Genomic DNA, 26,082 nt, shown 5'->3' on the forward strand with positions numbered 1-26,082 from the left:
ATACAACAAAACACCAATCTTACCCAGAGTTTGCCTTTCATTCTCAATGTCGTTACTTAGGTTATCCTCAGAGATGTTATCACTTAGATCACTGGCATATGAGTCATCATCCGATACCTGGGGGAAGGAAACAACGTACATTTATATATATAAAAATAAGTTTGCAATATGCTACTCCTGACAACTGTTATGATCATTTGTGAAATTAATGGAAGAAAGATCTGTCATTTAAAGAGATCTGTATTGTTGGCACGGTTTCTGTGTTGTATAGAAGCAACAGGCAAGCCTAACAATACAAATAGGTGTGCAGATCAGAGATCCATCACTAAAAAGATTTCATAAATCACTACTAAATTATTATTTTATTGAAGGCAAAACTCATTTTCTTTGATCCTGAAAATTTAGAGGGGCCTTTCTTGAAATCTGGTCATATCAACTTTTTGGAATTTCATGAAATAGAAAAAGTTTAAAATTGCATGCTGCAAAGTAGCATCTGCCATAGGTCAACCTACAGGTGCCACAAGAAAAAAAAAAAAGTGTACAAATGCACAATCGTTTGATAAAATTTCTTGCGGCTCCTATAGGATGACTCAGGACAGATGCTGCAAAACTACATTCCTTATACTTTCTATTTTAAAATCAGGCGTGCAAGCTACATTGCCTGTTTTCCCTGTTCAGCCACCTCCCTTACGTACTTTATTTTTTTAAGAGTGTAGCAAACAATTAAGTGTATGTGACTTTGAAATCCTCCAAAATATTTCATTTGTGATGGATCAGCAAGTTTGCAATTACCACGCAGAAAGATAACAGGTTAAATATGTTGAAATAAGCTACATCAGAGAGATATTCTGATATTTGTGCTCAGACCTCGTTTTCTGAAGAACTTGCAGACAGCAGGACTTCTTGAGCATCAAAAAACTCTGAGAGAGAGTCTGTGACAGACAGCCTACTTTCATTGGAGAGCTGGTGAACCAGGCTTCGACTTCCTTCTCTTGAATTTTCCTGTTTAAAATAAATAAAAGGCTTTTAGGGAAAAGTATGGTAATTAGCAATCTGCACATGTAGGTACAAACCAACAGATACACAACTCGGAGAGAGGGCTGTAAATGTTGCTACCGATGAACGCATGCGCCCTGCACAGTTTACGATAGGAAGCATGCATTTCAAAGAGGGGACAAGCAGCAAAGTGCAGAAGAAGAATCAGACACACAAATGACAAAGTGAAGCTCAGTAATGTGTATTTTGCAGAATTAGTTACTGCTTTTGCATATGCATCTTTTTTTCAGGAACAGCTGTTAAAATGTTGCAACAGTCAAGTGATCTGTTTAGCTAAACGTATGTGTATACATAACTTCCCCCTGAAAGGAGAGCAACTACAAAAACTCCATTTATTGATGTGGACACAACAGCAAAATAGGGACAGATATATGCATGGAATTAAGTGGCAGGCCACAACTTTTATTTAACTTTAACACAGGGGAGGGGCACTAGCCACCCATCACCCAGACTCTCTTATAGCAGGCACTTAATCAGGTCCAGTGCAGGGGTTACAGGGCTCCTTACCATATAACCAACAACATGGGGTGGCTCTCTCCTCAGCCTACCCTCCCCCCAAGGAGGCAGCTCTCAGAGTCCTAGTAGCCTCCCTACCACAAGGGAGAGGGACTTGCAAGGTGGGGACCTCAGCCCACAAGGCCCAGAAGGTCTCACCCTATTACATGAGCCCAAGGTCCATCACCAAAATCCCAGGACTTTTATCTCTGGGAATTCTTTATTTTATTCTCAACTGCACTAGAAACCAGCCACAGGGGGCGCCAGCAACTAGCCCCACCCAGTCATGCAGCCTGGTATCACAACCGTTGCCCAATCCATGCCTGCACGTGTTGTAGCCATATGTCAGCGTCTCCATCTGGCAGATGTAGGCCATCATCCCCAAAAACTTCTGGCCAATTGTAATGGATGTGACACTAAATGTAACAGACTCTCCCCTAGCCTCTTCAAATTAGTCATTTATTTCCTCCCAAGCCTTGTTTAAACACAAATGTTCAGTGCATTGGCATACAAAGATTTATAGGAGCCAAAAAATATTCTAATTGCAGTTCTTGCTTTGCTAGCTGTCTTTTTGCTGGTAGGCCACTTATGCAGCGGTAGTACTGCACCCAATCCTTATGTGCAGCACCCCGTTAATGAAGAATATCATACTACCAAGGCTACTTAAAAGGAAATAGCCTTTGCTGTGGGATTCATAGCAGAGTTTATACGTTATAATGGGGATTTGAGTGTCTTGTACCACAGCAAGTCTTAAACAGTTTTTGTGTACTTGGCATAGTGACGCTATTGGCAGGCTAGCGATGGCAGGAGAAGCACCAAGAGACTCATTATTTTAGACTATCTACTGGGTATAGAGAGGGGAAAGAAGTGGGTAGGAACAAGGTGTCCTTATTCTCAGCATCTCCACAGCTATTGGGGAGAAGGACAAGGTGGCTTGCTGAGCATGTTACTGCCCCCAAGTTTCATTCTGCATATACCTAGGAGTATTGTAAGATCCAATATAGTAGAACCTACTTAACTAATTGGTAGCCTAATAAATGGCTGCCCCTGCTTAGATAACTGTCAGGAAACACACTCAGTGCAATGAGTGTTCGTGACTGAGCACAAGATAGATAGCACACATCTTCCCCTTATCCCATCATCCAAGGCTGAGGTGTGTTGCAAGCATCTACCACCTTTGTCTGATCAAGGCAACACCAATGTCCACCTGCTTACCACCTTCTTTGATGCAATTCAACCATTGCTTCCTCAGGGTCTCTCTTCCTACTTCCCTCTCCTGCTATGCTATCTTCCCCAGGTCCTCTTCATTCATTATCACTATGTATCCAAACCAGCAAAGTTGTGCTCCCTGGATTCGGTCAGCCACATCACAGACTTTGACTTCCATCCTAATGCTTTCATTTCACAATCTCTCTTTGTGCGACTCTATTGCGTGAAAACATCTAATTTCAAACACCTGTAGATATTGGTCCTGCCATCTCTTCACAACCAATGCTTCTGAATCATGTAGCACTGCACGGCACACCACTGTTTTATACAATTAGGCTTTTAGTCTCAGTGGCATGTGCTTGTCATTCACGAGCCCTGAGATATTATTCCACACTCTTCCAGCACTCTCCAGTCTAGAGTGGATCTCACATTCAAGCTTGCCATCTCCTGTAACACAGCCGCCAAGGTACTTGAATTGGCCAGTTTGGTTTAATGATACTCCATTAAATTCTATATGGACCTGTGGCACTTTATGGACCCAAGTGACTTCAGTCTTAGGCATGGGATGGAAATGAGCATGACTGCTTAGTTGGTCATACCAATGGTTTACTATTTCCCCATGGTCTTATTTTGAGGATGCCCTTATTGATGCATCATTTGCATAAAGTAGCTTCTCACCTTTTCCCGCTGGGATGCTTTTGCTGATGTAATCCATCAATATGGTAAACAGGAACGGACTGAGGGTCAACCCCTGATGTAGTCCAACTTTCACTTCAAAAGGAGCTTGTTCCAAAACATGTTTGGATCATGTAGGGTATTCTATATAGTGCACGCACCATAGTTATTAAATCATCAGAAACTCCATATTTTCTCAGCACTGGTACGAGCATCCTTCTGACCACTTTATCAGGTGCCTTTTCTAGGTCTATAGAGGCCCAGAAGTGATCCTGTTGGTACTCTAGCCCCTTCCCCTTCAATTGCGGAATGACAAACATGGCATCTGTGGTTCCTCATCCTTTCCTAAAGCTGAACTGTTCTTGTATGAGGATGGTTTCCACCACTCTCCCAATCCTAGCGTCTAAGATATGTTTCAGTACCTTCATCCCATGCAGCAGTAACTTTAATCCTCAATCGTTTCCACATTCACAGATGTTTCCCTTTTTATGTATTGGGATCAAGATAGACTTGCACAAATCTTGGGAGAATCTCTTGTCTTGCCAGACTGTTTTAGCCACTCTGCTCATCTATTTTATGCCTCTCTCTAACCCAAGACTTTCACCAGGTCCACAATCACCTCATCAGGTCCCACTGCTTTACCGTTCTTCATTTTCTGGACTGCATTTCTCACCTCTTCCTCCGTTACGTCAGGCTCATGCACCACATTAGGTTCACATATGGGCAACTCCATTCGAAAGGCTCAGAAAGACTCAGAGTATTGTTTCCACCTCTCCTTTGCTTGTTCAGGCGTTACTAGCAGTCTCCCGTAGTCATCATTTACAAATGGCATTGCAGCACCATCCTCCTTCCCTCCAAATCTCATTTTTGCAATGCTACAGTAGTCTTTTTGCCAGCCAACTGCAGGTAGTTTACAAGCTGATTTTACAGGCTGTCTAGGGCATGGTCTTTGGCCTTCACTGCCTGCTTGGCAGCTTGCTTTGCTTCTCTGTATTCACTTTCATTTGCACTCAGTGGATTCGTTTCTTTTTCTTTATGCACCACTTTCTTATTTCGGATTGCCACCTGTACTTCAGGAGTCCACCACCACTTCTCTTTCTCCCTTCTTCCCTCCCCACACCCCATCTTCATTGTCCACAAACCTCTTCCACCTCCACAATCCATGTTCTTTTGAGGTGATTACACTCCTCTTCGGATGATGCCAAATCTGTTTCCAGCTACCAATCCTATACTGTTGCACAAACTTCACTGCCATACTCCATTAACTCCCCATACTTTGTTTCTTTTGAGCTGATCCTCCTTTTGAGGATAAAAAGTATTGACTAGCCCAGTGTTATCTGCAGACATATTTGCAATAGTTTCCAGGTGTCTGACAGTATGAAGTTTTCATTCTGCAGCTTCCCTATTTTGTTCTAATCAAATCTCTTACGTTTAATAGAATGTTTTAGTGCTTTATATTTTTAAAGCAATGCATTGAGTACGTGAAGTGCACTAGTGCCATATATCCATGATGCTCTGATGAATTTGGAGGATTGCTTAACTGAGGTGTGTTTCCACGGGAGCTTATGCCAGTCAATAAAATTCTACTACACTATGAAATTCCGTACAATATCAATGAACTAACATACCAAAAACAGCACAGATTTTCCTTATACAATTGTGATAAACAGAAAACAAAAAAAGGGTATAACTTCACAATAGTTAAAGCTTCATAATCTTCTCCTTGGTCAGGAGGTGGAAGATATCTAATAATCAAAGTCTTACAGGAAGACTAGGATAACTGTTGTTCCTGGGATTGCGTATATGACTGAAAACAATATTAAAAAGCAACAATCTGAACTAATTAGTCCCATCTGAGAATATGGTAGTTTCTTACAATTTACCATGTTGGAGTTTTATTTTCTCTTCTTTACTTCATAAGACTTCAAGATGAGCAATAAAGTAGAGTCATGAGCTGCTATATGGACAAACTAAACTTTTACCCTAAATCTTGAGCAACTAGTTTTGTTTCCCCCCACTGGTTTGATTTCTACAGGATCATCATAATTTGTTATCAAAGTGCCGTGATTATAACTGGAGAGTGTAGCGAGCATAGAGAAGCTGTCACGGAGTCAAAACCCTGTGACACCATACAGTCAAAGTAAAAATAAGTGGCATATTTCTGAAGTATAACCATGGCCAGAGTGCAACTGGAGCTTAAGTAAGACATCCTGCCAATTTCTGGCATCAAGAGAGTTAGGATGAATGAAGTTGCTCATGCCGTGAAAATTCAATACTTTTCAGCATGATAATAGCAATTGGCACCCTCCAAATAAATTAGATTTACCCTGAAAAATGACACAGGAAGCTTGGAATGGCAAAGTAATAGTGTCCTTGAGTGCACTTAAAACCAAATTTTGTACAGCGGCCCTTTCTCACCACTCCCACTGCTCTAGAGTACACTGTTCTAACAGAGTCTTCCAGAACACATTTAACTAGAATGAAACAGGCCCAGTATAAAATGCCTTGGTCCTTGAGCTAACTAGGATAAATCCTGAGCCAAGTTAACGTTTCATTCACAAACTGTCCATAAGGTTCTCTCCCCCCCGCCCCCTTCTTATTTATGTATTTAGGCATGTACTGCATGGTATATACATTGCTTCAGCACTGACCCATTGTCACGGCAGGGCCTTTTTTGTATTAATAAGAAAATCTTTTCAAGAGTTGGTCTGTGATAAGCTACTATCCAGAAGAGCTCTTATACTTTTTTGAAACACTGTTCAAATTCTCAGGGGGATAAAAAGCAAAGGCCACTAGCACAATCAATTACACTTTAAAATCTACAAGTGTGACCAAAATCCAGCTCAAATAGTATATTATACCAAGACAGTTGAATGATGAAATAAATGTCTTAAAAAAAAAAAAAAGAGGAAATTAATACATTACAGAGGACATGAAACAAAATGCAATCTCCCATTCAACTTCTAATGGAACATTTACTATACAATCACTACAGAAATTTCTTTGATTTAACATTTAGGAAATCCACCAGAAACAGAACACACATGCGCACACACACTTTCCTTCAAGGGGTAACTTTTTAATTATTTAAGTGACATTTGAGACATGTAGGGGACATCCTAGCTATATACAAGGAAAACTAAATTGCTAAAACTGCTCAAATCTCATTTTTTCATTGCTTTTTAAAATGATTATTATTAAAGAATGACCTATTTTTGCATGTTATTAGCACTTATTTAAAAATATAACTAGCCCTTAATGAAACACCCTGGCAGCTGATGTTTGGTACTAACAAGGAGTCAAACCAAATCCAATAGAACAAAATACATCCGAAGCACAATACCCAATGCATTTTATAGTAAAGTTACCCTTCCCCTTCTGCAATTATTTGGGTTCTGTGTTAAAGCTGCTATCCAGGTAACAGTAGCGACTAGGGAACACGAGAATGATCAGGGAAAACAGGCAGCGTTGAGAGAAAATAATGCCAGATAGAATGTTGGGGTGACTTTGCTCATGCCTAAGGTAAAGGGGAAGTAATAGAAGGAGAACAAAGGACCTGCCAGCAAAAAGCAATGGAAGTGTTTAGGAAAACTGTTCTAAATTAATACTGCACAATGCAACACCATGTGAACCACACGCATGAGGGAAGAGGAGCTCCTTTTGCTAATACAACTCACTGTATGGGAAACAAAGGAACGGGACAGTACACAGCTATGCAACAGTCTAAGTGTAAGGGTTTGCAGCAACAGACACCACTGAAACAGGAAATCCATACCCACCTTCACCAAATCAGGACTTGATTTTGCATTAGCTGCTGAATCAAGGAGCATAGACTCGGCATGTATTCTGCGTAACCGGTCTTTAAGATCTGTGTTTTGTGCTATGGCCTGGAATATTTAACAAAAAATATGGGGCTATAAAGTTTTCTTAGCTAATGTAGACAGTGGCTTCATTGTGCAAAAGGGGCAGAAGAAAACGTCACTAGATACATGACCTGTTATTGGTCCTGCATTTAGTAGATCACAAATGCTTCAGACATCGTTCCTCTCTCAAACATGAGTATTTTGGGGACGGGAGGGGAGGAGAGAAGGGAGAGTTCAAATAAACAGAATGGGGAGATGGGAAATCTTAGGCCACCAGAGACTATATTCTGGTTTTTAAAAGTTTAGATGTTATTTTGTGTGTTATTTTTCCCTTTGAGGTCTCTCCTCTATCCCCTTCCACAACCTATCCTCTCTAATCATGCACTGTTAACTCAAACTATTTCCCCCAGAACTATAAAGCTGTGAAATTAGAAACATGCATTTCCCTTTCAGCCCGACATAAAACACTTCCCTTCGCTTGCTACTGCATCACTGACAGCACATCCAGACTACTAGTACTTCTCCTAAAAGTCATCCCCAGAGCAGCCATGCGATTGGCTTTGCTCCTATAAAACTGCTCCAAATCAACTTCCTTCTACTGCATCTCAACCTGTGGGTTATAAAAACTATGCTACTTGGGCAGGGATGGAGCAAGTAGTGTTACAGAGCACAGGACAGCCCTTATGCACCAGAGGCCAAGCGTGTTTTTCCAAGAAAGAACTCTAGTGATGGCAGAGGGACAGTTCCACTGGCAGCATGGCTGGAACACGGAGGAACAGAAGTGAAAGTGAGGAAAGGCACTTTTCATATTTTAACACCTAAATTCAACAACATTAGGTTTTGTTCATGTAGTTTGCGCAAGATCGAACAGGATTATGAAGTGAATAGGAGTAGCTCTGCCTTCCTCAAACTGAGAAAGATTCTGTGACTTTGTTTAGTGCAATTATTTTATTACCAAACATTTTGAAATTATATATATTTTTAATTTTTGAAATTACTTTTCATTAACAGTTAAAACACAATTTTCTCCATAACAGTGATAATGGAATGCCCCATTCTATACTCCATTTCAGAAGCAGATCTCTTCAAATAATAAATAAATAAATAATAATACAAAGGTGATCTATTATCCAGAGAGCTCTGAAAAGAAACTTCTTATATAGCATGACGACACTGTATCAAATGGGAATGTTTCCTTTACATTTAAAAACTACCAACTCATGTTTAAATACTGAAGTAAAACAGAAGTGGAGGCTAGTTCACTTGTTTCAGTCAGGATGCAACAAACAAACAAACAAACAAACAAACCACCCTTGTATCAGGTGCTGAATACCCTGACAAGTATTCCCTCACCATTTCATAAACAAGATGAGTTATTAATTTTAGGAAGGAAACATTAAAAGGTTTGCAGAGGCAGTGTGAAACATTTCCTTCCTGATATTTACTCTCTGGTAATAGGGCCTTCATTAATCATGACTTCCAAGCATGTGCTTTTACTGCAAAACTGGATGCCGTTGAAACTCAATACCTGGCAACCACATCTTTTTGGCCATGGCCCTGGTTCGTTCCCAAATGAGTGCTTCTGAAGCTGAACTTGCAACATAAAAAGCTTTAACCAACTTCACTAATAAACTTGATAACTTGGAAATAAACTTTCCCTTAAACAGCATACAGAACATTTAACTAACTAACTATATAAAATTGGTTTTGAGGAGTTACAAGGGGAGCATCAATGCTGGATAAAATGTGAAGTCTACAGCATAATCTAAGTGGGTGTGATAGACTAAAGGACACACCATTCCCCAGAAAGGAAGTTTTCAGCTAAGAACATTCGAGTCTAGTTCTTAGCATTTCCACTAGCCCTGAACTGTCTGGGGAATAATAAACTATAAGTAATAAGATAGGGCGGGCTCAGATAACAAAAGGATGGATATATTCTATATATTAGTGCAACCCAAAAAATAAAGTCACTTTAAGGAGAATATGTATGGACTGCTTATTGGACACTCACTTTCATATGTGGAAGACTGTATATCAGCTGCATAATGTGTGGTGAATGTAGACATGGATAGCTAGGTGGCCTCTGCATATATGTGATGTTGCTTGAGACCTCCCAACCCCAGTGGTTGATACTTCCCTGGTTTAATGGGTTGTGATCCTTTTGGGAACTGGATGCACAGAGATGATTGCACTGGTGTAGAAAAGCAGCTTGCAGCATCACAGATACCAACATTTTGAGACATGTCTGAGAACTGGTCTTTTGGGGAAGCTGCATGATCTGATTCTGGAGTCTGATTAACCCATCCTCTCTTGGTCTGTAAGTATTATGAGGCCTCCTGTGGGTTCTATTTCCGTTCTGAGGCTGGATAGTCTCTTTTAGTGTCCTTTCTTCAGGTTTGTGTGGATACAGTACTCCGAGAGAACAATTAAGGGTTTGGCTGTTGGTTCCCTGGATTCTTGAACAGATTTGGTTCATCCTGGAATTGATAGAGCAGGGGGCCTGACAACCTCAGCTTAATAATGACTGCCACCAGTGCTTAATTTGTAATGAAAGAGGTGCTAGGGCTCAAGCAATTTTTTTATATGCATAACTGATTCAGCAAACTGAGGTGTGCCGGGATGCTGCCCTGGCAAAAATTCATTACTGTCTGCCCCTCAGTAGCTTCATGAAGCCTTTGGGGTTTTGTACAGGTATAGGTCTAATCTGTATGAGAAACAGAATCTCATAATGACCCCCCTGAGAACTGGAAATGCTTCTGCCAGGCACCCTGGAGCAAGGTAATAGTCTCTTGGGATTTTGCAGTTACTGCTGATCTTGCAGTTTCCTATTTTGAATATGGATTTCTTTATCCACTTAAGATATTGGGGGTTTAGTATAACCATCACTCTCCTGGGTCTCTTCCCATATGAATAAGGTGGAGCAGTGCCAGGATATTCTTTTGCTCAGATGGGTTCTATGGCCCTGAGAGGAGTAGAGACCATCCATCTTTTGGAAGGTTTGATGTTTGTCAGGGCTGAGTGAAGTATAGAGAGGGAGCTGGGAGGAGGTCTAGCACATATCATTGCTACAAAATCTTTAAGACCCAGGTGTTTATTGTTGAGGCTGTCCAGCTGGATCACAAAGAAGAGAAATACCCTCAATTCTCTGTTCAGCCTCAGTCATATTCTCCAGTTACTGTGCAGCATTTTTTAGTCAGGAGGAGGGGGAAAGACAGCATCAGCCTCGGGTGTTCTTGTTCCAGGATTTTCATTATTGGATACCAAACATCTTCTGGCGGGAATCTCGGCTAGGAATACAGCCAAAGGACTGCTTTCTATAACTGGATTTGAAATATTTCCTTTGGCTCTTAGAATAATTTGACAAGGGTCATTTGCATGTTTCTATATTCCCTGCCAACACTTTCTCCAGTGTTTCCTGGAGATAGCTGGCTCTTTTCAGTATCGCATCCAGGAACAGGTGCAGATGGATTCCTGACAACCCTATTATGGAAATGACCACCAGGCAAGCTTACAGGAATAATGATTGGCTTTTTCAGTGAGTCTCTGTTGTCCATGGTCTCAGCGACAGTAGCCTCCCCTAACCACTGTTTTGCAGACCACAGCCCTGGGGGTGAAAAACACTGCATATATTTAGTGTCCTATGAAAAATGTGGACACTGACATTATCCATAAGAGGGCAAAAAAATCCTCTGGGTTGATGAGAGGTCTGTATTTTTGAGATGATTTCACCAGTACAACACCACTCTTGCAAAGCAAGTAGGTGTCAGTATTTGATGATGAAGGCCGCAGAGTCCTTAAAAAGCATATTTTCAGTTCTTGCGTGACTGTGTTTACTAGAAAGAAAAATCACCTTCTGATGGGAGCACCATAGCCCCAGCTACGAAAACCATCACGGAGTCTTCTTTCAGGATCTGGACCAGATTTTTCCACCCCCTTGATCCTGGATTTCAGAAACCTCCCTTGTTTACTCATCTCCCTCCTCTCCCACCAAGACATTCCTTCTTGGATCTATTCATGATTTTTGGGGGGTTGGGAAGAAATGATGGAGGAGGGAAGACAACAGACACACCATCAAGAATCAACAAGTTTGAATTCAGAATGTAGGTATTTATCTTTCCCCTTCAACTGGCTGGATGTACAGCACTAGCTATTACTAGTCTCCAGTGTCACATAAGCAAGGGACAGAAAGAAAAAGAACTGACACCTTTGCTATGTATCCTCTTCCTGATTTTCATGGTCTGCTGCAGAATGTTGTCCTTCCTGTAGTGTTCAGCCCAAGGAGACAGATTTTTCTTTGATTATTTGCTCTTCTTGGTCTGTTTGTGAAGGACAGGATTATTGCCTTCTCAGCAGGAGAGAGTACCTTTTGTTTGTGAGCGGAGTGCCTTTTACAGGATTTAAGGTAGGAGTGAGTTTGTCTTTCAGCCTCCCTCTCTCCAGAGCCAGGAAGAAAGAAGAAGTGATTTATTTCTCTTTAAATCTACCTGATCACCTTCAGAGCCTAGTACTCTGAGCACTTAGCTCAGGCTGTCCAGAAATCCCTTTAAACATCTTGGTAAGGGCTGTGGGGATTTTGGCTGGCGCTCTCTTTAAAAGGAAGCAGGTCTTAGCCAGGAAGAGTTTTGGTACTTGGAACATAACTGCTGCACTCTTGATGTGTACATCCACCCTTCCAAATGCCTGCAAAGGAAGCGCCTGGCTTCTTCCTGAACATTCCCTGCTGCATGGGATGATCAGGTTACTGCTGTAGCATCACTTTCTCTGGCTTTACAGGCGGAGAACAGGTCTCAGTGGATTCTGAGCTGAGGAGTGTGGAGCTTCACAGACGGAGCACTCTTTTCGGTGCAGCGTTCCTTTTTTTAGCCTTATTACGCAACAGCAGGGGATGGGAGCTGGTAGAGAGTGTTTCACGGGGAAATCCAAGAGGAAGCAGCTGAAGATCAATATTTAGCCTTTTGGGAAAAGGTTACACAGTTAACTGACTGTTCACTCTGCGCAGAGAGCCTAAACTAAGCATTTTTTTCCCTTGCAGATTTAAAAGTAGTAAGAAAATAACTCTGGAAGATGACAGCTTGTACAGCTGTGACCTATCTAGCTGTCAGAAACAGGCCTCATGGGAGTCAAACAGAAAGGTGTGGTCAAATGAACACAGCTGGCATGCAAGAAGCTTCGGCTGCCTCTGGTTTCTGTGGAGAGAGGAGGCAGCTAGAAGTTGGACTAGTAGAAATGCTATGAGCTAGAAACTCTTTCCATAAACGGAGATTCTGGAAAGCGAATGGTAGTTATCACCTGTGCTAACTCTAGCTGTGCACCCAGTTCTATCAGTTCACCCACAGCAGAGTCACCACTGCCTCCAACCAGAAGACTGCAAGATAAGTTACATCTAAAAGAGTGGCGATGACAACTTTCCCTTCTCTGAAGATCAACCACTGTGAATCTCGGGAGTTTGATCACCATCAGTCTTGGGAGTGGGAATCTCAAAATCAATCTCAAATTGACTGCTTGAGACTAGGCTGGTGCCAGTCCAGGGATTGTATTTTATAGCAGTCTTTTCTTCACCTGAGTCCAGCAAAGAAAGTTGATCAATGCTGAATTATAAAAATGCATTAGCGAAAGCAGAACTACTGTTTTTTAGTTGCATTTCAATTCGTTTAGCAGGGGCAGCCAAAGTCTTCAGCCGCCCAAGAAATGACTTTAGGCCAAAGCATGTTGTGCAATGCCTGACTGCTGTAATACAAACCTCCCCACACCTTGGTGGTAAAAATAAAATAGAAATTTTTAAATTAGAGTCTGCTCTCTGACCGTTCTGTTTATAATGCCACATGGTTTCATAATTTCACAGCTAGGATTATGAATAATTTCACAGCTATGACCAATCGGGTTATGCAGTTTCCAACAACCATTTATATTGTTAGTATAATATGAAGCACCAAATTAGAGAAAACAGTAACTCTGGATCACTGTCAAACAGCAGCTCTGATTCAACAGAATATTTCCAATACTTAATCAAATACATGATTGATAGATGAACTCTTCACAGTAATGTTCTGTTGATTTGAGGGCACATCCACACCTCCAAGGTTTGGAATAAGTGGATTATATGAAACACCAAATACATAGTTTGTTTGCTTTAGTATTAATACGATACAAATATAACCCAAGATACTGAAGAATGAGAGATCTTATGAACGGTTATAACCAATCCCTCTGAATTTCACTGAACTCGACATATTACTTACGGATGATAAGGCATTCTTCAACCCAGCTATTTGTGCAGATGGAGATGAGGCTGCATCATGTTCCAGCAGCTGCTTCAGTTTCTCTCTTTCAACCGAGATTGTACTAAAAGCCGACTTTAAGGTGAAGTAAGCTAAAATAATTTTTTTAAAAAGCAGACAGTTAGAAAAATGCCACCAGTTGTATAGCAAGTTGTGAAACATTTCAAGGCAGCTTAACATACAGTGACAAACAAGACTTGTGGGGACAGAGCAGTAAAGATAACCTTGGGTAACCTTGCCTAAGATCTGGTTTTTTTACTAGGAAAAATGCTTATTATTAAGGCCCTACTTGAATTGGATGATTGTCAAATAATTGCTGCTGAGTTATGGACAAGACATAGAAAAAGTAAAGTAATAATGGACCTTTATTAATTGTGGTAATTTGGAAAAGCCAGAAAAGACTTTTTTTTTTTTTTAAAAAGAAAAAAATTTGCTGGAACAATATAAACCCTCAAATGTTAGGTTATGCCTGCTAATCTTTTTTTGATAACCAGACATTTTGCTGCAGCTATATTACAGTCAATGCATGGGGTTGATAATGGGATCCCTGGCTGTCAGCTGCCTGGGATGGTCGGGGATCCCGCCATCAGCCAGCTGGCTGGCTGGCAAAATTGCCTGGGTAGAAGCCTAATATTGAAGGATCTGCAATTTCCACAATATTGCAAATTAAGTATTTATTAGATGACAAATGCTCTGTGCTCCTGTATTTTCAGAGTCAAAGTATTATGATTCTTTATTATAAATGGTAGCATTGTAACTGCATGTACTACATTAACTTGCTTCCCTTCCCCAGTATGGATTTAGTCTCCAAACACTTGAGGATCTAGCCTACGTTCCTTGAATAAGTAACGTTTCCAGTGAAAAATGAAGGAGACGCTAACCTGGGCTAACTGATTCACAGGGTAAGCAATCCAACTGTGGACAGGCTAATAGTTTGTTCATGAACAGGGCTCTGTGGTGTTGGGCCATGCTGTATTTATTGGTGTGGGGATATTTCAATTTAAGTTACAAGAACTAAATGGACCAAACAACAAGATATTGAATTTGTTTAGTAGGTAACTTGCATGCTATGCAAACTTCACGCTTCTATTTCCATTCCTACCTCTGTGTTGCTAACCTCAAGTGTTCACAAATCATGAGCAGGCCCCAAAATTTCATGCGATCAGCTTAACAAGCATAAGACTTCAAGTAATAATACATTTTGGAATCCTTTTATTTGCCTTCTGGTTTTTGAGGGTACACGGGTTAATTTTTTTCAAGCTTCTTTTCAACCATGTTGGTTAGAAACTTGTTAAAAACACTGCATGAGAATTACAGCATTCATTTGACTCCAGGAACTGGGGATTTATGGTAGGACCAAATATCATGAGACTTGCAACAAAACTGAGAGTTGGCAACACTGCATTCACATGCTCACAGAGGAGGTGGGGGCCTAAGATTTGAGAGAAGCGAGGATGACAGAGCCAAATGAAAAGATAAATGGAGAGGAAAGCAACTAGCTCTACCAAGGGTATGTCATCACTGCAGAGTTAGCTTGGGCAATCGGCACCCGCGTCCGCCTAGCTCAGGTGAGAGTGGTCACATTGCAAAGTTGTACTTAAGTTACTGAGTCAAGACTGGTGCTGTACTCATCTGTATGTATCACTAGGACTTCTGGGCACACAGTTCTGAGCACTGCAGTATGTTAAACTGCTCAGTGAATCATGGGAGAACTTGTCTGTCCTTCTGGGCATGGGGGCAGGGGAGAGAAACTGGGAGGCATTGGAGAAAAATCAGTCCCTGACTGGCTTAGCCTGTGCCCTCACTGAAAAATGGACAGGTTACCATCCCAAGTGAAAGCTTAACCCAGGCCTATACCACTGGATGGACCAGTTAGCTGGGGTGTAAAACACCAACTCAGATCAGAGGTTTGTAGGTGTGGATGGGAGAGATGTTGGGGCAACACACGAGTAAGAGCCCAAGTTTACGGTGCAGTGAAAAAAAAAGCTCTAAAAGGGCTTGATCATAAAAGGGGATGAACGTTCACAATTCCCAGTGACCATCAAAACGGAATGCTGTAGGCTCAGCCCCTACCGGGAGGAAACCTACAGTGCTGTACAGCCAGCTCTGTCTGTGCTGTCAGTGAGTCTTTTGAGTTAAAACCAAGGGATCAGACTCAGGTACTGGGTCCAAGAGACTTGCACTCAAGATTTACAAAAGGGACTAGTGGTTTTAGGTGCCTAACTTGAAAATCTTTGCCTATAGTTATGAGGTAGAGAAGATACCCTAGTCATAATTCTAATTACTTTTTGTGTCATATGCAGTGCAAAGCCTATGGAAGCCATTTATGAAATACCACTCGTAATTTTACAGTGGTAACTAAGAGCAGAGGAATAACTTATCACATGGGAAGAAATGGAATGTAGTGTTCTAACAGCACTGTGCAAAATCTGATTTCCAACCCTCGTGAGATATACCAGAGCGATCTTCTTAGCGTATGCGCAGTGTGCCTAAGATGGTGCTGTTTGATGTTAAAAATCCTCTCCTCCATTCAAAACATTATTTTCCTATTTCAGAAGTAGAGATGAGGCAGTGTGAAATAAAGCAGCATTAACAAAAATGTTACATACCCTTCATAAAAGGGTATTAAATGACACTGAGCCAACAATCACCCCAGCAAAAAGACAGGTCTTGCACTTGGATTTCTAGTATAAAGCCTATAGCCATGATGCATATTTTTATTTCTAAGAGGGCAATATTTCTGCCACGATTATCTCAAGGAAGAAGATTCTTAAAACATCTTATTTGGTGCTACTGCATTTAAAAAAAAAAAAAAAAACAATCTAATTTTGCCCACATTTGATTTTGCAAAGCTCAATGGTGAGAGAGTTCACTTATGTAAGTACAGTATCTAAAACATCCCACCACAGGGGAAAAACAAATGAGGAATGTTTATAACAACATCGCTGCATAGCCAGGGAAAAGTGGGTTTTCTGTGAGATGTCCTTATTAATGGTGGAATGCTTCAAAAAAAAGTCATTTAATTTCCTGTTCATAAAAGCCTGCCAGATACTTACAAGGACTCTCCTTATTTCCGCCCCCCACCAAATAAAAACATACTGCTAGGGATGACAGACAGACACTGGCTATTTCATGTTAGCGAAGTATAGCTATGGAAAAAGAGTTTTTGCAGAGAAGGCTGTTCAGTGACAGCTTGAGCTAGCCCTCTGGTTGCTTACCATGAAATTTTACTCTTCTGTATTCACTAAAAATAGGTTACTACCATAGCAACCCTTGCATCACAAACAAATGTTAGCTCTGAAATATTGAGAATCATCCTGAATGCATACTGTGTGTGCATGCGTGAGTGAGAGAAAAAACACACACAAGAGAGTGAGCAAGTTGGCACTCTCTTGCTCATACACACAGGTACAATATACTGCTGCATTTATAGAAACTGATTTTAGGACAACTGCTTCTTCCCAGGATAACAGAGTCTGGAGCGATTACACATAAAACTGGGGGGAAAGGGAGGCCACCATCATTCAACAGGGAGTGAAAATTCCAACAATTCCATTTAGACCGGCTTATTACTCTGAGGTCACTGAGTTTGATGGGGATCTGCCCTTGAAAAGAGACCACTTGGAGTGTATTATGAACTGAAAAGCAGCTAAAGGAAAATCTAAGTCAATTTAAAAGGAATCAACTTTTTAAAAAAGTATACATATAATGAGTTTCAATTTACGTATTACGCGTAGAGCCCTGCAAATTTGCGGATATTCGCTTTATAGCCACGGATTGCGGATCAGATGTTAGGGTTACCATATTTAACAAATAAAAAAAAGAGGACCCTCCACGGGACCTGGCCCCGCCCATTTCCCGCTCCAACCCCGCCCTCCCACTCCCAGCCACGCGAAAAGGGCTGCCCGAGCGCTACCGGCTTCACGGTTTGCCGGGCAGCCCCCAAACCCTGCGCCCCTGGCCAGCGCTTCCCCAGCGCAGCTGGAGCCTGGGAGGGGAAGCGCCCAGCCGGGGGTGCAGGGTCTGGAGGCTGCCCAGCAAACCGTGAAGCTGGTAGCGCTTGGGCTTCGGGCAGCCCCTATGCCTCCAGACCCTGCACCCCCGGCCGGGCACTTCCCCTCCCGGGCTCCGGTGGCGCAGGGTCCGGAGGCATGGGGGCTGCCCAAAGCCCGTAGCGCTCGGCTCTTAAACAGAGCTGAAGAGTCAGGGGAGGAGCAGAAGCACCGCGGCTGGAGGCTCTGCTCCTCCCCTGACTCTTCGGCTTTGTTTAAGAACCGAGCTGCCCGAGCGCTATCGGCTTCGGGCAGCCCCCATGCCTCCGGACCCTGTACCGCCGGAGCCCGGGAGGGGAAGTGCCCGGCAGGCGGCTGGGGTCTGGAGGTAAGGGGCTGCCTGAAGCCCATAGCGCTCGGGCAGCTCGGCTCTTAAACAGAGCCGAAGAGTCAGGGGAGGAGCAGAGCAGCCGCGGGAGGGGAAGTGCCCGGCTGGCATTTTCCCGGACATGTTTGGCTTTTTGGCAATTCCCCCCTGGACGGGGGTTTGACTGCCGAAAAGCCAGACATGTCCGGGAAAAACCGGACGTATGGTAACCCTATCAGATGTGGATACACATTTTGCATTGTACAGGGCTCTAATTATGTGAAACCATAACATTTTCTGGACTTGGACAGACTGTTCTCTGGTTCCAAATCTGAAGTTTTGAAGAAAAGAAAGTAATTTATAGTTAAGCTACTCTTTTAATGATCTGAGCCCACCGGATTTCAGTGCCCATCACATCTTGGGAAGCAGGGGGATGAGAGGTGAAGTTATCCAGGACTTAAGAATTTTTACATAAGCCAGCCTCAGATATCACACTATTATTTTAGCTGACACTTCACATAGCGATACAAGAAACACACAGAATCTCACTCACCTTTATGTGCAATGTGACACAAGTCTTCTTGCATTTTAGAAAATTCTGATGTTTCAGAGCCATCAGAGTAATTTTTCTCTTCCCCAAAATCTATTGTAGATAAATTAGGATTGGAAGCATGCAGTCGCATGGGGGCAGAAAATACTGTAGGTACCTGCAAGGAGGATATTTCCAGTTGGTAAAATATGACAAGCCAAAGTTTTACGTTTACATTGCAGACAATGTAAATCAGGCCTTAGACAACAGTATGGGAGGAACAGCTGTTGATCAGCAATGTTTTTTTGCATGCCTCCAAGAAGATGGGAAGATGACATTGTTAAACGTCTCAGACGAATGCGGAGAAGGAAGGCAAGAGTGCGAGAAGAATGGCGGACGTGTTGTGATTGGCGCAGTATTAGTGACAGCTGAAGACCGATTGATCCAAGTGATCTGGGTGAATACATTTGGCAAACCAAAGAATAGGAGAGACCATGCTCAAAGGTTTCAAACTTGGAGATTTGGCAAAAATTTAGTGAAAACATTATTTTTGGTCTGGGGAGTGTTGTAGAGAATTTTATTGTACCCTGGTTTAAATTCATAACTCCCCAACAACATGATTTGTGGAAGCCATTAGGTAAACAGACAGTTAAATAGTACTGTAAGATTTGCAATGGCTTCTGGACCCAGAAATGGAGGCTCAGTTGAGACCATGTGTGAAATCTTGGCCACTTTGAAATCAATGGGAATTTTGCTATGGATGTCAAAGTCGTCAGGATTTTGCTCAATGACTATTTTGAGTCCCAGGGGACTGTGAAATACAATCTCACATATTACCTGATCTAAGGAAATTGGAATCCTTCTAAAAGTGCTAGAGCAAGAAAAGATCAATAAGCAAGTTAATATTTTGAGAAAGTTGGGATGGGGCAGGAAAAAGACTGTTCCAGTTACCTGCAACATTCCTTTAGCGTCTTTCCCAATAACTCTAGATCGCCACCTCCTGTGAGTTCTTTTTTCCTTTTTTGGACTTTCAAAAGATCCACACTTTTAACAACACAGGGAACAAGAATAACGGTAGGTGTCATAAAACAATACTGCTAAGAAGAATCAATATCTTGACACACCTCCCACTTCCATGAAGTACAATATATACTCGTACATAAACCAAATTTTTTTTTTAGTAAAAAAGGGAAGCACCAGAGAAGGGGGTTGGCTTACGAACGGGTATAGAGAGGGAGAGGTGGGACACAGCCCCTTCCCCCAGCAGAGGGAGGAAGGAGAGGCAGCACAGCCAGCAGAGCCAGAAGGGAAGAGGCAGGGCCAGTTTCTCTCTGCTTTTGGCCACGCTGCTCCCCCCCCGCCCAGCCTCTGAAGCAGCTGCAGGGCCGCTTGACCCTGCCCCCCAGAGCAGGCTGGGGCCGCTCCGCCCAGTCCGCTGGAGTATGCTGTGGCCGTGCCACCCAGCCCAGCCCACTGGAACATGCTGCGGCCGCGCCACCCGGTCTGACCCGCCGGAGCAGGCTGCGGCCGCGCTGCCCGGTCTGCCGGAGCAGCTCCAGCCAGGCCAGAGACATCCTCCCCGGCCCTCCCCAGATAAGGTGGGAAGGGATGGGATGGGGAGAGTGTTGGGGTTCCAGGCTAGGGGTGGGGTTATGTGGGGGGTGGTCACAGGGGTTACTCCCCTGACCCCCAGCTTCTCCCCCCCAAAAAATTTCTCCACCAGTTGCTGTCCCGGCCCATCAGGAGCCAAAGTTTGCTGACCCCTGAATTATAGGGTCATCTTATGAACAGGTCATAAAATTTTTTCCATTTTTACTTATCCATGTTGTGGGGCGGGGGGGTCGGCTTATAAACGAACAGGCTTATGATCGAGTATATACGGTAATAATTTTCACAACTGACCTGCATGGCATTTATAGCAGGTGCTGAACATGTCCTATGGAGAACTTCCATGCTCTGTAACAGCTGGCTCATTTCCATTAAATATGTGTGACAATATGAGAGATCTATTTTGAAAGAGAGAATATTTTCAGTTGCTCCCAAGAAATGGAGACACGGGAAGTAATTTTTTACATGCCGTTAAAGTCTTACTTTGATTCACTTGTTTTTGCAGTCTAGTTTGTAGCAGATTGGTGTCAGCAGCACAAAGATTGTTACCGCAGTTTGGCATTAGTCAGCCCCCTTAGTGGAGAGGGCAATGATGTCACAGGCTTGGAGACCGTACTATCTTCTCACCCCTAGAGGTGGGTCCTTCTAGGTCAGGATAGAGGCATATTGATGGGGCAAGCTTAAACTGATGCTTTTCATGTATTTTTGTTCTATAGAGAAATAACTTCAAAAGAACCTCAAGCTCTTGGACTGTAAATATGTCTGGCACTTGTGATGTTCACTAAGGCCCAAATTTTCAAAAATGGCTAGGAATTTTGGATGCTTCAATTTCTGGGTGCCTAGTTTGAGACACCTCAAAGCCTGGTCATCAGAAGATTGGTGCCCAAAACTTTCTGAAAAAGTCAGGCCCCTTTAATAGGTCTCATGTTGGCCACCCAAAAATGGAGGTACTCGAAAATTACTATTACTATCCCTATAAAATGTGGACATAATTCACTTAAAAAAAAAAAAAAAAAACTATCACCATCATTTTCAGAGGTAAACACTACATGAGGACAGCCCTTACACAGTCAGTCAATTCCAGTTACATTCAGGAAATCTGAAATAACCTAATAGTTTACAGTCCCTTCAGATAACATTACCTTTTGAGCATTTTTCCATATCCTCAGAAGACTGTAGCCAAGGGGGAATCCTGGACTCACTACTTGGACAGGAAAACTGTAAGCTACTTCCAATTCGCAATGAATTCTGTTTTGTCATGCTGCCTGCCTGTTCCAAAGAAACAGAAATGAATTATTAATACAAAGGCAATCTAATATTGTGGTGAAGATACATTATGGCATCCAGATGCAGAGGACCGGGTTCAGACACTGGTGAAGATTACATGCACCAAAGGTGTCACAAATATATGAGCCAATACAGAAATGCACATTTTTTATTTAATACCACCCCTTATGGACATGTGAAAATCTGAATAAGGGAGTGAGCTGACTAGCAGCTACCAGCAACAGAAAGCCAAATACAGAAGAAAATCAACAAGAACTAGGTTTGCTGAAAAGTAGATTTAAAAAACTTTAACACTTGAAACCAATTATGTCAGAGTAGTAAACTGAATAACACATCATCTTCCTTTAATGTTCTCTCCATTTCCGACTCAGCAAAACAAGGAACAAACCATGAATAGTTTAAACGTTAGGAAGATTTTAAAGAAAGGGGGGCAAGTTTCACCAGATGTTATCTGAAGAACTGACTAATGTTCATATTCCTAGGATTATTCCTACTCTTATCCTATCTAGAATAACTACAGAGGAACTTAAACTAAGCAATACAAGCCTTACATCTATCTTCATATGAAAGTCTCTTCCATGCCTTTATATTAATAAGCTTGTTCCCTTTCTTTAGTCCTTTTTACTTATGGGGGTGGGAAGAAAACTGAACACTATTGATACTATTGATTTTATATACTGGCATTAGAATAAGTGTATTAAATACAACTTGTTTAGTCAGAACCAAGACAGTAAATATCAATTAGTAACGTTATCATTAATTCATGTATACAGCTGCTCTAGTTCTTTAAATCACTGCAGAAAGCTGTAGCCAGCCATATGTAGTAAACAACAACATGTTATCCACCTTTTGGAATGTCCAGAAGGAGTTTATAAAGATGTACAATTTAGAACAACGTTGTACACATATTCCACATTTACTTCTCCAAAATTCATAACGTGAAAAACTTACTTTTGCCCTACAATTCATATACAAATGGGGGGGGGGGAAGAGTTGCCAAAAGGAGGCAGGGAAGGAAGCAAGCGCTTTTATAGCTCTATCTAGCTGGACACACTGACTCACAAAAAGAACGTTAATCCTTAGAATGCAAACATTCTACAAGCTATTAAAATGTGTAACATAGAACATTGACCATGGGCCAAATCTTCAGCTGGTGTAAACTGGCATACCTCCACTGACTTCAAAACTGGGTTAATAAATTGGAAGTACACTAAAGTATTTCATATTAAAAATAAACAAGTTACGTTACTGTACCTCTGGTTCTTCAAGTTGTGTTATCCACGCAGGTTCCACTCTTGGTATGCATGTGATCGGATTCTTTCAGGGAGCAGTGCCTATTGGAGGAGCCTCTGTGCTCCTTACATTTTCCCCACCCGCGTGCATAAAGGGTGGAGTGGATCCTCAGTTTCTTTGCCAATACAGAATCCCAAAGGAGTAGGTTTCTGTAGCAGTGGGGAAGGAGGGCAGTTCGTGGAATCCACACAGATAACACATCTCAAAGACCCACAGGTACCGTAAGGTAAGATAAGTAACCATTCTTTCGAGTGATCGCCCATAGCAAGTGGTTGTCTCTGCTCGGAGGTGGGTAGTAGGAGTCCTACTTAAACAAGTGATTGCAGGATAGCCCTACCAAAGCAGGAATTTGATCTTGACACCGCTACAAAAGAATAGCGTCTTGTAAAGGTGTGGACTGAGTTCCCTGTAGCTGCCTTACAGATTTCAGAAATAGGAATATTCTTCAAACAAGCAGCAGAGGCTTCATGAGCTCTAGTGAAATGAGCTCCAATGTGCTTGGGGGTTGGCTTTAGCCTGGCTAACTCACAACACATCCTTATGCAGTTGGAGACTCATTTACCTAGCCTGAAAGGACCCTCCCTGCACAGGGCCGGCTCCAGGCACCAGCGGAGGAAGCACGTGTGTGGGGCGGCACATGCTAAGGGGCGGCATTCCGTCCATTCGTGGGGCGGCACAGTCCGGGTCGCTTTTTTTTTTTTTGCGCTTCGGCAGTTTGGGCGCCTTTTTTTTTTTGGCTTGGGGTGGCAAAAATGGTAGAGCCGGCCCTGTCCCTGCAAAGGCTACAAACAGTCTAGGTATGTTTCTGTATCACTGTATGGCTTTGTCCCATCATTGTAAAGAAACAGTGCCCTTACTCCATCAAGTGGGTGAAGTTTTGCTTCCCCAGAGGTCGAGCGAGGCCTGGGGAAGAATACTGGGAGATGAATGAATAGGTTCACCCAGACTTCTGAAATAGCTTTGGCTCAATGGGGAAGGGGAGGGGAGAATCCAACAACCCTGCTAATAGTATATTGAGGTCCCAAGGGGGAGGGAAGCTCCTGAACTGGAGAAATACATGAATGAGGGTTCTTAAGGAACCTGACCATTGTAGAGTGGGAAAATACAATATGACCCTAAATAGGAATGTAAGTGCAGCTGTTGGCATCAGACCTGCTGCCTGGTGGACACCACAGCGTGTTCAACAGCAGAGAGAGGGGCAGAGGGTCATATCTATTGGAACTTCTTCTACTTCTCCTGCTTCAGCTACATGTTTCTTGTGTCTCTGACATCCTCTGGGGCTGACAACAGTACTAGGCAGAGAAGTACTGCTTGAAGGACGATTGTTGACATGCTTGCTTCCTACTTTGGGCCGCTGTGTTCCAGTCTTAAGAACACGGTTGCCCTCAAGTCTCAAGGAACGGAGGGTCTCATCCATCCTAGAATTAAGAGGTTCACTGCCCGCCAATGGAAGGTCCTTGATTGTTGTTTAGACCTTCCAGGGGATCCGTACAGACTAGAGCCAGGAAGACCTACTCATGGTCACCAATGTGGCCATATTACATATGTCAAATGTGTTCAGCAGAGACCGTCAATTGGTCCTCCAGCAATAGGACCTTCATCTTCTCTTGATGTGCTTTTGGAAGCTTATCTACAAGCTAGACAACTTATCCCATACTTGGAGAGGAGGGCCTGATAATTAGTTATATGCATCTGGATGCTGGCTGATGAGTATACTGACACCTAAAGAGGTGCAATTTCTTTGGGGTCTTCTCTCAGGGTATTCATTTGGGAGGTCCCTGTTTTTGTGTTTCCTGGACAGTGGCCACTGCAAGCCAACCCAATAGTGGGTATGAATAGAAATATCTAAATTCCCTGGAAAGGAACTAGTATCTGAAAATGATCTATCGGCTCATTTGGGTGTGACCAGAACAGATGTTGCAGGCTCCAATCGTCCCTCATTTTATGGGCCTGGTGAGCCTGCCAGATGTGGAAAGGTGTTAGATGTCCATGAGTTGATATGGTTTCCTGTACCACCTCCAGTAGTATATCCAGGGTCTCTGCCATTTTCCTGGAACACCCTGAAGCCATCCACTGAGGAAAACATAGCAGGATTCACTGCCTTGTTTAGGGAGGATGCGGAATTGGCAAGGAGGACCAGATGTTTCCCCCCTTGCAGCTAATGCTCTTCCTCACTTTCCAACTCTTGCCTTACCAGTATTTGAGACTGCACTAGATGGCATGGCTGAATCGACCGATATTACCTCTTCGGGGAGGAGGATCTAGCTCTGGAGACAGTAGAAGATGCAGCCTTTCTAGAGTATGGCTGCCCACCCCATCTTAACATGATGAACTGATAACTCAGAAGCTGGTGGCTTGAAAATCACCACCTTCAATCTTTTAAGGAGGGGTGACTCGGGTACTGGGCTCACAGTTAAGTCACTTGGGTACAGTGTATGCTTTGAGTAACAAGATAGCTGGTACTGGGGAACACTGTTTTGAGATGACTGGTATGGAGGTAATAAGTACCAGGACTCTGGGTACCGAGACATTCAGTGCCAAGGCTCTGGATACCAAGGTACCCAGTGTTGAGATTGATGCCGAAGCACTAGTAGAGAGAGAGGTCCATACACTCTGGGAGTACTGCTGATGCGGTCTTGGTAATTGATACTAGGGTACTTCAAGAGGCCTGGTTATGCTTTTGGCCCTTAGGAGATTGAGCCTAAATTTAAGCTTAAACCAAGCCAAGCCAGAAGTTTGATGGCTTATGTCTCTGCTTGCTAGGCCTGGGAGAAGGTGACCTGCACCTACCTTGGCCCTGCAGTGGTGCTCTTTTCTGCCCATCAGAAGTTGTCAACGCTGGAATAGCAGGCGAAGCCTCTTAGAAGAAGTGGTCCGGGAGCACAGATTAGAATCTTGGCCCACCAGTGCACTAATAGAAAGGGGCTGCCCAGATTACATTGGTCCATTTCCGACCTTCCTTCAGTGTCCCAGGCGGAGTGGATCGAGCTCTCAAGGTGGAACAGCTTTAGATGGGCTTCTCTAGTTTTCCGGGTGTAGCTAGAGAAAGAGTGAAATGCTCCCCAAAACACTCTGCATGTCCCTATCCTACGCAGAGTAGGCGCCAGAAGTGGCCAGTATTGACAGGTCTTAAAGTTTCTGCTATATTGGTAGGATGAGTGCGTCTAGCCTAAACTGATATTTGTTTTTAAAAAATGGGCAATAACTCACTAATTATTTACTAGTTAGAGTACTAGCTAATTAACACTAGCACAGTATACAGAAAAGCAGGCAAACACTGCAGGAGTTTTGAAGGTGGTACGAAGGAACCAAGGGACCCATTCTGCCCTTTATTCCCTGAGGAGTGTGCACATATGGGGCGGTTAGCACAAGGATATCTACGGTGCAGGCCTGGCCCCAATACCCACTGCTGGCCAAAAGAATCCAATCT

General features: G+C 42.8%; 1 protein-coding gene across 7 annotated transcripts in view; it reads right to left on the reverse strand.

Moving 5' to 3' along the window:
* Positions 1 to 26,082, reverse strand: part of OSBPL3 (oxysterol binding protein like 3) — a 121,773-nt gene that overhangs the window by 31,658 nt on the left and 64,033 nt on the right. For 4 of the 7 annotated variants that reach the window (XM_005290875.5, XM_065583385.1, XM_065583386.1 and 1 more), the window contains exons 7-13: positions 21,215 to 21,341; positions 20,367 to 20,470; positions 19,416 to 19,508; positions 18,489 to 18,642; positions 13,538 to 13,668; positions 868 to 1,002; positions 24 to 117 (exon numbers count right to left, since the gene is read on the reverse strand). In XM_005290875.5, coding sequence (XP_005290932.1) covers positions 24 to 117; positions 868 to 1,002; positions 13,538 to 13,668; positions 18,489 to 18,642; positions 19,416 to 19,508; positions 20,367 to 20,470; positions 21,215 to 21,341 — 838 coding nt within the window. Of the gene's footprint in view, positions 1 to 23; positions 118 to 867; positions 1,003 to 7,214; positions 7,323 to 13,537; positions 13,669 to 18,488; positions 18,643 to 19,415; positions 19,509 to 20,366; positions 20,471 to 21,214; positions 21,342 to 26,082 lie in introns of all 7 variants that reach the window. The other 3 variants (XM_005290872.5, XM_005290873.5, XM_042861546.2) reach the window with 1 other exon arrangement.

This window comes from Chrysemys picta, chromosome 2 (genome assembly GCF_011386835.1).
Source record: "Chrysemys picta bellii isolate R12L10 chromosome 2, ASM1138683v2, whole genome shotgun sequence".
Lineage (NCBI taxonomy): Eukaryota > Metazoa > Chordata > Testudines > Emydidae > Chrysemys > Chrysemys picta.